Source organism: Pelodiscus sinensis, chromosome 3 (genome assembly GCF_052426305.1).
Source record: "Pelodiscus sinensis isolate ZL-2025 chromosome 3, ASM5242630v1, whole genome shotgun sequence".
Classification (NCBI taxonomy): Eukaryota; Metazoa; Chordata; order Testudines; family Trionychidae; genus Pelodiscus; species Pelodiscus sinensis.
In genome coordinates this window covers 44,499,595-44,513,002 of record NC_143054.1, presented here as the reverse complement: position 1 = coordinate 44,513,002, position 13,408 = coordinate 44,499,595, and the positions used below count along the sequence as shown (strand labels likewise).

Sequence of the window (13,408 nt, the reverse complement as noted above, 5' to 3'; positions counted from 1 at the left end):
CAGTGTAGACAGCACAGTAGTGTTTTCCGCAAAAAAGCCCCAATCGCGAAAATGACGATCGGGACTTTTTTGCAGAAAAGCGCATCTAGATTGCCACGGACGCTTTTCTGGAAAAAGTGCTTTTCCGGAAAAGCGTCCTGCCAAGCTAGACACGCTTTTCCGAAAATGCTTTTAACAAAAATCTTTTCCGTTAAAAGCATTTCCGGAAAATCATGCCAGTGTAGACGTAGCCTGAGAGTGTCACATTTAAATACCCAATCTAACAGAAAGTTTAACATAAGGGCTGTGTCTAGACTGGCCAGTTTTTCTGGAAAATCAGCAGTTTTTCTGGAAAAACTTGCCAGCTGTCTACACTGGCTGCTTGAATTTCCGCAAAAGCACTGACTTCCTTCTGTAAGAAATCAGTGCTTTTTGCGGAAATACTATGCTGCTCCCATTCGGGCAAAAGTCTTTTACCGAAAGACTTTTGCGCAAAAGGGCCAGTGTAGACAGCAGAGATTTCTTTTCCGCAAAATAGCCCCGATCGCGAAAATGGCGATCGGGGCTTTTTTGCAGAAAAGCGCGTCTAGATTGGCCATGGACGCTTTTCCGCAAAAAGTGCTTTTGCAGAAAAGCGTCCTGCTAATCTAGACACTCTTTTCCGAAAAGGCTTTTAATGGAAAAGTTTTCAGTTAAAAGCATTTCCGGAAAATCATGCCAGTGTAGACGTAGCCAAGTAGTTTAAGAGACCTGTATTTTAAGAGACCAATGAAACATAAGTGGCCTGTTAATTCCCTGAAATTATAGGGAAAAATGGGGTTTAGTGGGTAACGTATTGTAGTTATAACTCAATAAGTTCCCTCCTGTTTGCAGGTACACTGCTACATCAAAGATATAGGTAGAGATGTAGCATCAGGGATTGCCTGAGGAATCTCCTGCAACTCTACAGAAGGAATGCTAGTGCTGCCAACTTCCTTCCAAATACAAATAATTTGGTACAAGTGGGCCTAAAGGTTCAGAGTCTCCCCTCTGAATTAGGGTACGTCTAAACTACATGGCTCCGTCTACGGAGCCATGTAGATTTGTTAGTTTGGCAAAGGGAAATGAAGCCGCGATTTAAATAATTGCGGCTTCATTTAAATTTACATGGCTGCCGCGCTGAGCCGACAAACAGCTCCCCTGTTGAAATGAAAGCCTTTTATCGACATCCCCAGTAAACCTCATCCTACTAGGCATAACCGGGATGTCGATAAAAGGCTTTCAGGTCAGCGCGGAGCATCCAGACTAGCGCGCTGAGCCGACAAACAGCTAATCAGCTGTTTGTCGGCTCAGCGCGGCAGCCATGTAAATTTAAATGAAGCCGCAATTATTTAAATAGCGGCTTCATTTCCCTTTGCCTACAACCCTCATCTACATGGCTCCATGAATGGAGCCATGTAGTCTAGACACAGCCTTAGACAGTCACAGTCTTTATGACATCTTAGGAGTTTTTCCATACCTCTAGTTTTTCATCATTGCCCATTGGCTTGCCCACTCTGTATTATCTAGGTTGAGGGAATGTAGGAAGCTTGCCAGAAGAATGGGTTGCTCTGTACCTACAGCTGGGTCCAGTAACCATCCTGTTTGCTGTTCACTCAGAAGTTCTGCCTTATCAACGGCCAGGTATTTCTGGATTCATCTCTGACTTCTGGACCTTCAAAGGACAAATTCTCTTTCTTCATGAACTATAACTACTCTTTCCTGCAAGTATATATGTTGCAGTAGAGAGGGTGTTGGTCAAGAGCTGTAACTGTTCTATTCTTCCTCTTTCTTTTGTGTTTTTGGACAGTAAGGGGAGGAGCTAAATTGATCTTGCATCTTTCAGGATGTTCTGTAGCTGTCCACCATTACTGGTTTTATATATGGCCAAGCTTACACACTTACTTTGCCTATGTCTGAATCCATTGATGTGTGCAGGGAAGATGGAGAAGATTCACACCGTCGCTGAAAAAAGGGATTTGAAAGTGCACAGACTTTGTTAATAGCAAGAAAAGAAGGAAGAGAGAGAGAAAACACTTTAATTTCATGTTAGTTCTATATTACCATAGGCATGGGATCCTGTAAGACTTGATCAATTGCAGCACAGAGTTCTTCAGTTTGTTGCCTGAGCTGGGCAGGAGAACACATCTGGAAAAATAAATGCAGCAGCTCAGTTAGCTTTGGCTTTGTGATTTCAAATGAAGCGCTGACTGAAAAGATTTATTGCGATTCCCTACCTCTAAATGTGTGTCCAAAGTGGTGTCCTCGGACACTTTTTCTCTTTTAATTGGCTCTTCTAATGCCTAGAGATAAATAAAAATTATTCTGATGATAGATTGGCTGAAAATAAAAGCTTGTTTTTCAGTGTGAACTTTTTCTTCCTTGGTACTTCCCCATATCATCTGGGAAATATGATAATTCTGTACTAAGCTTTGACAAATGAAAGTGACCACCTCTTGAATCATTAATGAAGTTCTGCACAGAGCTCCACATTATTAGAAAGGGGAAAACCTCCTAGCAAATGAGGTTGCTTTGAGCCTAATCTTGGAGTTCAGAACAGTATCAAAGATGAAAATTTTCCCCTACATTATTTACACCCATTGTCTCCCCACCAAGTGTGTACCATGTTTACTTGTATATTATTTAGCTGCTCTCTCTCAGTCTCCATATTTTGAATAACACTCCAGACAAGGTGTGGTCCATGGTAAATTAAAGATAAGACAGGGACTCAATCTCTTTGAAATCCTATTGGTTTGTGTCTGTGGCTGCTTCCTTTAATAAATACCACCGGTTTAAGAAGCACTGCAATCCCATATGACAAAGGTTTCAGTAAGTTTAGTGGGATTCTAAACAAAAAAACTGTATAGGTAAAGGAAAACCTTTACTCCAGATTAATGAAAGAAAATCTCTTCTAAAGCCTTGATGGATGTAGAGGGTACCTTATTTATGAGTATCTGTTTAAATTCTATTTGATTTTTTTTCTCTTCCTCTCCACATAATCTCTCAAAAGCACAACACAAACCCAAAGTGCTTTGAGTACCATTCCAACTTTCAAACCCACAAAGTTAGTATCGGCTTGAAATTAGTGAAAATCAATTTGCCTATCACTAATTCTACCAATAAGTGCAGAATACCCACAAAAGCCAGGCTTAGAGGAGAATTCAGAACAACATTCCTCTTTCCCTTTCTTCTTCTAGGCTCTGAGGTACATTCTAGTAGTTGCTGTTACCCTACTCCTCCTTTGAAGTAACTTCCAAAGGGTTTCCATGCTGATACCATATTACTCTAGAAGCTGCTGGAGAATGATGTTAGACAGCAGGGGTCAGGATCTGTGGATTTTTTAACTACATTGGTGTTTTATAGTTTTATTTTTATTATTTAATTTTTAAAAGTATGAAAAGAGCAAAAGATATTTCTTTAAAGTTAGTTACCCTGCATATTCCCTGCTTCAGGGGAGTTCTGTAGAAACAGTGACATCAAAGCATAATACAGGTGCAGTATCCATCACACAAGATATTGTGGTTGCAAAATTTCCATTTTGTTAGATAGTGAGACACGTTGGAGTACTCTTCTTTGCCCAGCCATCGAGGGCATTCAATACAAAACTGTAAAGTTACTAGTATTTTAGCTTGCAGCTATTTCAATTATTATTTATCACATTATGTTACAATATATATTTAAAAGTCAAACTCAGAAGTAAAGGTTTCTATCAATGTGAAGTGTTTTCTAAAGAGAACTTTCATAGAAAATGTTTACATATTTAAATTTAATTCCATATAAAAATTAAAACAAATTCTGAGATCTCAAAACCCTCCACGAAACAGAATCTGTCCTTTGTACAGTTAGAATAGCTGATGTGTCTGGATATAAGATAGGAAAACAACCTGTTTTAAGATACTTAAATAAAACCTCTGAATGGAGATTCTGCTGAGCTCCTCAAAGAATTCCATCTCCATTTGGATACTAAGCAAACTAAGGCCAGGACTGTATTCGACCCGGAAGGTCAGCTTAAGGTATGCAACTCCAACATAGCTGGAGTCAACGTACCTTAAATTGAGTTTGGCTCCATCTCCACAGTGGGAGGTCAACAGGACCAAATGTTCCCGCTGGCTTTCCTTCCTCCTGATGAGTATGAGTACTTTTACTGACTGGGGGTGCCCTCAGCATTCTATTTAGCAGGTTTTTACTAGACCTACTAAATTTAGCCAGAAGATCGATTTCTGATATGGCAAGTAGAGACAAGGCCTAAGGGTGGGGGGGGGGGGACTTTTACATGATCAGAATGCTCCAACTGTCTCTAAGAGGATACTCTGAGATGAGGAAACTATTAATTAGCAGCATCTGATTAGTCTTTCCACAAGGCACCACATATGCAAAAGCACTCAAGTGGACAGTCTGAGAGAACATGTCTAATCCTTCAGAATGCAGTCATGGTGTGGTAGCCACTGTGGGGAAATCTGTACTGATTTTGAACCTGGAAAGATGAATAATTTAAATTTTGAAGGCCATTGATCTAGATACTTTCCTAATTACTACATCACTACTGAGAAAAAAGAACCACTCACAGTAATAAGTTTAATTAATTCAGAGAGTAGTTATTAATGGTTCACAATCCTCCTGGAAAGGTATAACAAGTGGGGTTCCTCAGGGGTCTGTTTTGGGACCAGCTCTCTTCAATATCTTCATCAACGATTTAGATATTGGCATAGAAAGTACGCTTATTAAGTTTGCAGATACCACCAAGCTGGGAGGGGTTGAGATTGCTCTGGAGGATAGGGTCATAATTCAAAATGATCTGGACAAATTGGAGACATAGTCTGAGGCAAACAGGATGAAGTTTAATAAAGACAAATGCAAAGGGCTCCACTTAGGAAGGAACAATCAGTTTCACACATACAGAATAGGAAGTGACCGTCTAGGAAGGAGCATGGCAGAAAGGAATCTAGGGGTTATAGTGGACCACAAGCTGAATATGAGTCAGAAGTGTGATGCTGTGACAAAAAAAGGAAACATGACTCTGGAATGAATTAATAGGTGTGTTGTGAGCAAGACACAAGAAGTCATTCTTCTGCTCTACTCTGCGCTGGTTAGGCCTCAGTTGGAGTAGTGTGTCCAGTTCCGGGCACCGCATTTCAAGAAAGATGTGGAGAAATTGGAGAGGGTCCAGAGAAGAGCAACAAGAATGATTAAAGATCTAGAGAACATGACCTATGAAGGAAGGCTGAAAGAATTGGGTTTGTTTAGTTTAGAAAAGAGAAGATTGAGGGGGGACATGATAGCAGTTTTCAGGTATCTAAAAGGGTGTCACAAAGAGGAGGGAGAAAACTTGTTCATCTTGGCCTCTGAGGATAGAACAAGAAGCAATGGGCTTAAACTGCAGCAAGGGAGCTTTAGGTTGGACATTAGGGAAAAGTTCCTAACTTTCAGGGTAGTCAAACACTGGAATAAATTGCCCAGGTCGGTTGTGGAATCTCCATCTTTGGAGATATTTAAGAGTAGGTTAGATAAATGTCTATCAGGGATGGTCTAGACAGTATTTGGTCCTGCCATAAGGCAAGGGACTGGACTCGATGACCTCTCGAGGTCCCTTCCGGTCCTAGTATTATGTGATTCTATGATTCTATCACTTTTCAATTCCTGCTATTTTCCCTCTCTTTTGTCATGGATAGACAGATTATCCCAAAACAGTGGATGAGATAAGAGGAAACTGGTTTATGGAAACATATTGCTTGCATCCAAATGGGTCCATTTTAATATATTAATAGCATATAAAATAAATTAGTTAAAAAGTAAGATTTTTTTAAAATTAAATCTGGCTTTTCTTAGCCAACCACTGGTTGTGTCGTTTAACAATCTTACTTTGAGCATTGTTGCTATTAGCAATATGCAAATGCAAGCCAAGTTTGACATACTTGGCTGCTGGTTTTACAGTATGAAAAACAGCATTCCTGCTTAAATCCTTCACCTTTTTAGTCAAATGTTAAACAGAAGGAGCAGTATTTTCACAGTGACATGGAAGTAAAACAGAGTGAGAGAAAATAAGGTGCTAAGTGCATTTGAGTGCGTAAATCAGATAATTTCATGTTTAACTGATGTGATGGATGGGAGGAGTGCTGTTTTTTCTAAACATTCCAGCATTTAGCAACTAAAGGGTTAAACCCAGGCTGCTAGGATGTGTTGGCAGGGAGCCAAGAGAACCACTGGGAATAAAGTGTTGAGATCTGAATTGAAAGGTAATCTGCCTGCTGCTTCTCTTGTGGGGAGTTTTTTAATCAGGAGCTGGGGGGGAGAGGGAAGATAAATTGAACCACAGGGATACCCATGCCCAGAAAAGGAATGCCTATGCCTAGAAATGCACTAGACCTTGAAGCTGTAGATATGTAAGTTATCAGGAATGTTTATTTGGACACGATTTGGTCATTTTCTTTGTTTTGTTGTTTGGTTAAACTCTGTGCTGAGTTCTTTCCCTCCCCCTTCCCAAAATACAGTATAACTGAAGCTGAATCCCAGGGAAGCAATTCTGTTTTTCAATTTGGGTTTTTTTAGCTATTCTAGAAATCTTTACCAATTATATCTTTTTGTTTTGTTAATAAAATCACCTTATTTCAGGCTATGATCTGATTCTTGTGTCCTACAAGGTAATAGGAGGTCTCTGTATGCATGCCTAAGACTGAGAAGTCAGCTATCAGAAATTACAATTTGTTTTCTTCCCCCCCTTCCCCAAGATCTCTTGTGGTAAAAGAGCTTGGGGTACCCCTCTGGAAGAGATTCCCAAGTAATTTCTTCCTGGGTTCAAAAATAAAGGTTTTTTTTATTATTATTTTTCACTTGGATGGTGGCAGCATCCCTTCCAAGGTCAGGAAATCTGACCTTGGAGAGGTTTTTAAGCTGAAGTTTATACTGGCAAGATATTTTTTAAGGTCTCTTGCGGGCCCCCACCTTCTGCATTCGGAGTGCCAGAGTGGGAAACAGCCTTGACTGTGGCTTTAAGGGGACTTCCACCATAGGCAGTTTTGAGTCAGTTTACTCAGTCCTCTGTGAAATAAAGCCCTCTCTCATGGTCCATTTTGAGTGAAAGACACCTTCACAGCATATTTGATAAATGAAATCTCTAAATTATTGATATGTTATGTCTGAAAAAGAAATACTCTCTTCTGGAGCTGGATTTTTTTAATTAGAATCTAACCTCATAATATTTAAATAATGGAGAATAAAAATCATGGCTCAAGGGATAATTTAGAATACCAAACAGACTACAGTTAAAGTAGGCAACTCATCTTTATTGATGCTTGCTGAAAAAGAGTAATATGTTGCTTGGTGTTATCAGGCCCCACCCCTTTTGCACAATGATTGAAGGGTTGGGTCCTATCATTAGCCTACACTGAAGTATGCTGTGGTACAAGGTTAAAGGAAATGTCTCAGTAATGAAAAAGATACCAGTGTTGGTTGTATGTTCAAGACAGCACATGAAGTAGTTTACTACACGCGGTCCACAAAAAAAAAAAAAAAAAAAGATTTTGAGAATTAATTGTGCCAAATATTCTAATGTAGTAAGTTTATGAAGACACAACCTTTTAACATTTCAAAATAGACATTTTTACTGTCATACATTGCTAGGTTTCCTTTGATGACTGCCAGTAGCAGATTGGGAGGTAGCCTTAATAAGAGTCACGCTGTCACGCTCATGGTGCAGAGAAAGAGGTGGACTGAATTACATTGATCTAGGTGGGATTTTGAAACAAACTGATTTATGACTATATAGAGATTTGTGAAGAGTGGAAGGGAGGAGGCAATAATGCAAACCCTCATCGTGAAGGATTAGGGAAATAAGCTAAGCTTGTGAAACCGTTAGAGGAGTGGGAGAGGGAATGGCACATTTTATTTTGGCTCAACCATGTAGTAGCACTCCCTGTAGAGCTAACACCTTTGGATTTGGATAGTACAAAGGATCTGATATGTAGTTTCAAATTCACATGCAAATTTCAGCCACTGAATGGAGTATCCCACCAACCTTGCTTGGGCTGGCTTAAGAGATAGCAACATAACAGTTGGAAGAGAGAGTAGAATTATATATGTTTGCACTGCTAAGGGGAAGAAAGAGCATGAGCTGTACAATGATGCATTTATCTAACAATGAGGGAAAGTTAAAGATTCCACTTCAGCCAGCAGTCTTGTAGACGAAAAAAGCATTAAAATTCCTATCTTTCTTGACTCTGAGGTGTTAAATTGACAATAATACATTGGGATCCATCAAAGGAAGTTTAAATATATACCCACCCAAATTTCATATGCAGAGAGAGAGGGAAAGAGATTAGAGATAGAGATGGGTTGATTAAATAAATAAAAGTTAGATTCAGGGAGAGATACACATCAGCAATAAAAACAAAAGCACAATCACCTTTTTATCATGTGATTTGGTACATCGTATGAACCATGACTGGATCACAGATCTCAAGGGTCTGGACAAGCACATTTCTCTTGATCACTTGAACAATTAAATATCACTGCTTAAGAAGTGAAACAGGGATTGTTTTATTTTCCTGAAAATGCCTAAGTGGTGATATCGAATTATAAGCAGATGATACATGCTGTGTTCAGTAGAGACTATCATGACCAATGAATGCCCATGTTGGATGTTGTGGAACAATGGTGCAAGAAGTGTAGCTCTAAGGGTATGTCTATACTTTGAGATGGAAGTGCAATTTCTAGCTGAAGGAGACATGCCTGCACCAGCTCCAATCAAGCTAAGGTGCTAAAAATAGAAGAGTAATCACGGTGGTACTGTTAGTCATGTGTGTTCTGAGTGTCTCCAATGGGCTTGTACTCAGGGTTGTTAGCCCCTCCCACTGTGTGCACAGAATCACAGCTAAGGCACCTATGTCTCTTCAAACTGGAAATCTTATCTCCAGCTTAATAGGTAGACATGCCCCAGGGCTTTTTCACCTAATATGGTCTGATCTTGTCAAGAATTATAGGTTAAGAAAAAGTTATTTATATATTTAAAATCTGGTTCTCTTGTACCTCTCCTTGTAAAAACATTAGGTTTAAACATGTAAATAATGGTAGCTAGAATAAAATTATTGGCAATAGCAACAATCATATTAGGCTAGACTGACTTAGTCTACAGGAGTAATAACCCCCCTTACCCTTGTGTGGGCTACAGGACTGTGTGCCCTGGGGGCTGTAGGTGCTGTGTGCTCCTTACTCCCTCTGTGTCAGTGAACCCAGCTGAGCTGGTACAGGAGGATTTTGTAAGTAGTTGTTGGTAAAGGCCAGTACCATTTCCTCTCCTCTCCCCAAAATGAGGGAGGAGGAGAATGGGAATTGTACCTTAGAGCGGTGCTTGATACTCCCCATGTCCATTTGTGGTACAGCTTCTACACCACCCTTTGTCAGGCTGTGCCTAAAGGCATAATTTAGTACATTATAGCCTAAACTTTCTGATCACGAAACCCAAAACCTGCTTTAGAAAAAATCTGAAACTTTTGTTTTCTGATGAGCCTGTCATCAGTTTCTCCAAACAAAATATTGTGCAGCAGGACTAACGTGAATAGAACTAGAAAAAGGTGGAAATTCTAAAGAATGTTACCAAGATCCATTCCTAAAATGGTAACACCTTTGATTTTATAATAAATGAAATCAATGTTCACAAAAATGCTGGGCATTCAACATTTCAATAAGAGAAGGTACAACCTACAAGCTGTAAAAATGTCAGTCAAGCATTAAAGAGTTTAAAAACAAATGTATCAAATGTTTGAAGAAAAAGTCTAATTTGTTATCTGTTAAATGTGGTGTGGCTTTTAAATATGCCAGCTGTTATCTGCTAGCCTACAATTAATAGTACTCGACCAGGGTAAAATTCCAAAAAGGACATATGGGTATGTCGACATTGCATACTAATTCCCAACCCAGAACACAGTATAGCCCAAGCCCTCCTTCCATTCCTGCTTTCACACAAATCAGTATGACACAGGTCAGCAAGAACTTAGGACCTGGATCATAGGACCTTGCCAGTGACCTGGGTCAGAGCCCAATTCTTGCTGTGACCTGGGTGCGAGCTCTGTCATTTTGCAATGTGGATATTGTTTGAACTTCAGGCTCAAGTGAGAAGGTCTGCAGAGTAAAGTTTGAACACATTAACATGGCTGGGAGACTCTCTGGTCCAATGATTTACAATGAAGTATGGACGCTTAAGTATGATCTTGGGAACACTGAGTCCATAAAGCCCAGATTTACAATGCAGTGAAGACGTATCCTAAGTGACATAGAACTCTAAATCCTATTTTCAAAGGTGAGTTAGACACTAAGGACCCCAAGTCTTATTGAAAGTTAATGGGATTTAGACTCCTACAAGCCAATTTTTCAAAGATATTTAGGTGCCCCAGGGCGAGATATCTAAGCAATTTAGGTGCTAACTCCCACTGAAATCAATGGGAATCTTTGTTCCCATTTGTGACTTTGTTACAACCATGACTGATGCTGGACAAACATTTCCAAAGGTGAGAGCCTTCTAAGGCTTCTAAGTCACAAGTGATTTGAAAATGTAACCCTTCATTCAAAATTAAAATGGTCAGTTGCATCGTCTTCAAGGGTTGCTTTGCTTAAGTAAGGACTGCACAATTTGGCCTTCATTGTGTAATCAAAATTTACCATGAGACATTTGTCACTGTCTTTGAACTGTGAAAATCTTGCCTTTTCAAGCTTGCAAATGAGTATTTTAGACATTGTGATGTAAATGGCAATTCTCATGGGAAGAAATATTTTTCATAGAGAATTTTTGTAGAAGCTCAGAATAAGGAAGTCTCACATATTTTATAAGACACTACTGTCCTTGAAGAATAATAGCATATATAATCCTGACTAGTCAGCCACAGTGTTTTTTTGTTTTGAAATATTCCCAGCATAAGTGTCAAGAAAAATTTAATTATGAAATGTTCTTAAGTAGAATGTGCTTGAATATATGAAGCAATTTTCATGTTCTCGAGCAAACACTAACCTTCTGTTCCATTAGCAAGGTGTTTGTAGGGATTGCTGCAAAAGCCTTGTAGCTCGTCTTGATCTTGTATTGCTAGAAGGGGTAAGCCAGAAAGCAGGAATGGGTATGAAAAAAAAGTATGATAGAATGAAAACTAATTCTACCAAACTTATGGACAAGTTATTGATAATAAAATTATTACATTTGATGTGAAAAAGTTATTTCTTACAGAAGACCTACATGGGCATCACTCCGTGATGCTACTTTCATGATTTTATAAATTTTTTTAAAAAAATTATATGATTATAATGAGGCAGATTTTAATGAGCCAGGCTCAGACTCTATTGCCTGCATAACTTCTATTTGTGCTCTTTGGATGGTTCAATTTGCTTATGTAATATTGTTTTGATCCCTGTCTGGGCATCTCCAAACCCAGGAAGACCTTGTAAGGCATCTCTGTAGACTCTTCTGTTGTGACTAGTGCAATATTCACAGATTTGTCAAAATCAGGCCCCAAAATAATGAAATTGGGTATGCAATCCTGAGTGATTTTTAAATGATGCATTTTAATTGTTTTTATTTTCCATCTGGTTTATTTAAGGTTCATACTTTCAAGCTTTTCTCCGCAGCTATGAGAGCTTTGATCTTTTTTTAAAAAATAGTTCTCCTATAATTACATTATTTCAAAATTATTTGCAAATCATAAGCAAGCATAGCTTTATACAGAAGGAGCTTGTCCTCTCCCACATTTCAGGGGAGATACAGTGTCTTGGAGAATTTTCGCTGCAGAAAGAAGCTGTCCAAGTCAGAATATTCAATATTAGTCAGAAAATTCAATATTGCTGTGGTGAAATTCTGACCTTATTCAAGTCAATGAGATTTTTGTCAGGATTTCACTCCAGAAATCCAACTTTAGAATGGCTAAAAAAACCCAGTGTCTGTAGTCTGGGACATTTTACCAAGAACATAGCCCGTGGAAAGACTTTACAAGCCAAAAGACAAGCTCTTCCACCATAATAAGAAGATTAAGACAAATGAGAGGGCTAAAGGATGTGGAGAAAAATGATAATGGGGAGTGGAGATGAAGAAAAGGAAAATAGAGAGGTGTTTTATCTGTTTAGTTGATATTGGGTACAAGGAACCGACACTGAGATTATTAGACAGGAAAATTTGAAACATTATGAAGCACTAAAAATGCATGACATTCTTTATAAGCCTACATGCCTGAGTGCCCTTCAATGGCAGAGTGAAGGCCTCAGCAGAATACATGCTGGGAACACTTTACTGAGTGCCAAACATGTAGGAGGCATATTCACAAAGGCATGTTTAAGACAATGGTGTTGAATGCTTCTGGTGTTGAATGCTTCTCTTACCCAGTAATTGAGGCTTTCAGTACAGTGTTTTCAACACTGCAGCAAAACAAGGAAGAGCAAGGAGAAAAAAAACAAATAGAAAGGGAGACAAGAGAGCTCAACAATTTCTGAATGCCAATATGTAACACAACATGCAATGTTTCCTAATCTCCTAGCATTGAATTTTATCAAATATTGTGCTACCAATATTTTCTTACTTTCTGGATATGGAAGCATTTTTCACTGGTAAGCATGCTCATTGGAAAATGCATTTGTTTCTTACCAAAAGTTTTGTCTTTTAGTCAAACTTGAAGTTTGTCTGGCTGGCTTTTGGTTTGTTTTTTAAAAGAAAAATCAAAATGTAGAAGAAAGCAGACAACTGCCACACAAAATAAATCATGTTATTTAAAACACAGGAGAAAAATTGATGAAAAATTTGGACCAACCCAAAGGATAAGTAAAAGTAGGTATTGTGTCAATGATAAAATTTGTACAAAGTATGACCTGATAAAATACATGTGGCAACATTAAGATTCTACTGTATGATGTTACGAAGACTTATTCCAAATCTGGGGAAGCAGTCACAAACCAGCTCCTCAGAGACAAAAGGCAAACTGATGCCACAGCCAAGGTCAACAAAATGAAATCAATCACCACCTGATCAATTAACCATTCTTTGGCAAGAAAAAAAAGATGAGAATGATAAATTTTGGAAAAGAAACATCCAGAGTTTCTCCTACTCACAAACTTTTTCGTCTCTCTGAATCCTCGCTAGAAGTGATTCTCAAAAGAGAAAAAGGTATAAGTATGGGAACAGATGCTCAAGAGATCTTGGTAAAGAAGTGTTTTCTAAGCAAGGAGAGAAGTAAGTTAGAGCCACTGTGAGCTGGTATGACCCAGTTTTTAGTCAGTCAATAGAAGCGAGAGGTCATGAATTAAGTACTGACCGTTCTCAAACTTATTTACAAATAGACAGCAATTTTTACTTAACTGTCATTGAGTGGTAGCTAAAAATATTTTTCTGTACATTCTCATTTATATTTTGACATTGAAATATATGTTTTCAACATGTTCCCTAAAATAA

The 13,408-nt window shown here is 38.7% G+C and overlaps 1 protein-coding gene across 18 annotated transcripts in view; it reads right to left on the bottom strand.

Annotated features, from left to right (window-relative positions):
- MLIP (muscular LMNA interacting protein) overlaps positions 1–13,408 on the bottom strand; it is a 158,591-nt gene that overhangs the window by 71,508 nt on the left and 73,675 nt on the right. For 15 of the 18 annotated variants that reach the window (XR_012902553.2, XR_012902554.2, XM_075923619.2 and 12 more), the window contains 4 exons: positions 10,994–11,065; positions 2,235–2,300; positions 2,062–2,145; positions 1,903–1,962 (listed from right to left, as the gene is read on the bottom strand). Coding sequence is in view for 16 of the 18 variants with exons in the window: in XM_075923619.2 (XP_075779734.2) it covers positions 1,903–1,962; positions 2,062–2,145; positions 2,235–2,300; positions 10,994–11,065 (282 nt within the window). In the remaining 2 variants the exon portion in view is untranslated. The remainder of the gene's footprint in view (positions 1–1,902; positions 1,963–2,061; positions 2,146–2,234; positions 2,301–10,993; positions 11,066–13,408) is intronic. The other 3 variants (XM_075923617.2, XM_075923615.2, XM_075923616.2) reach the window with 2 other exon arrangements.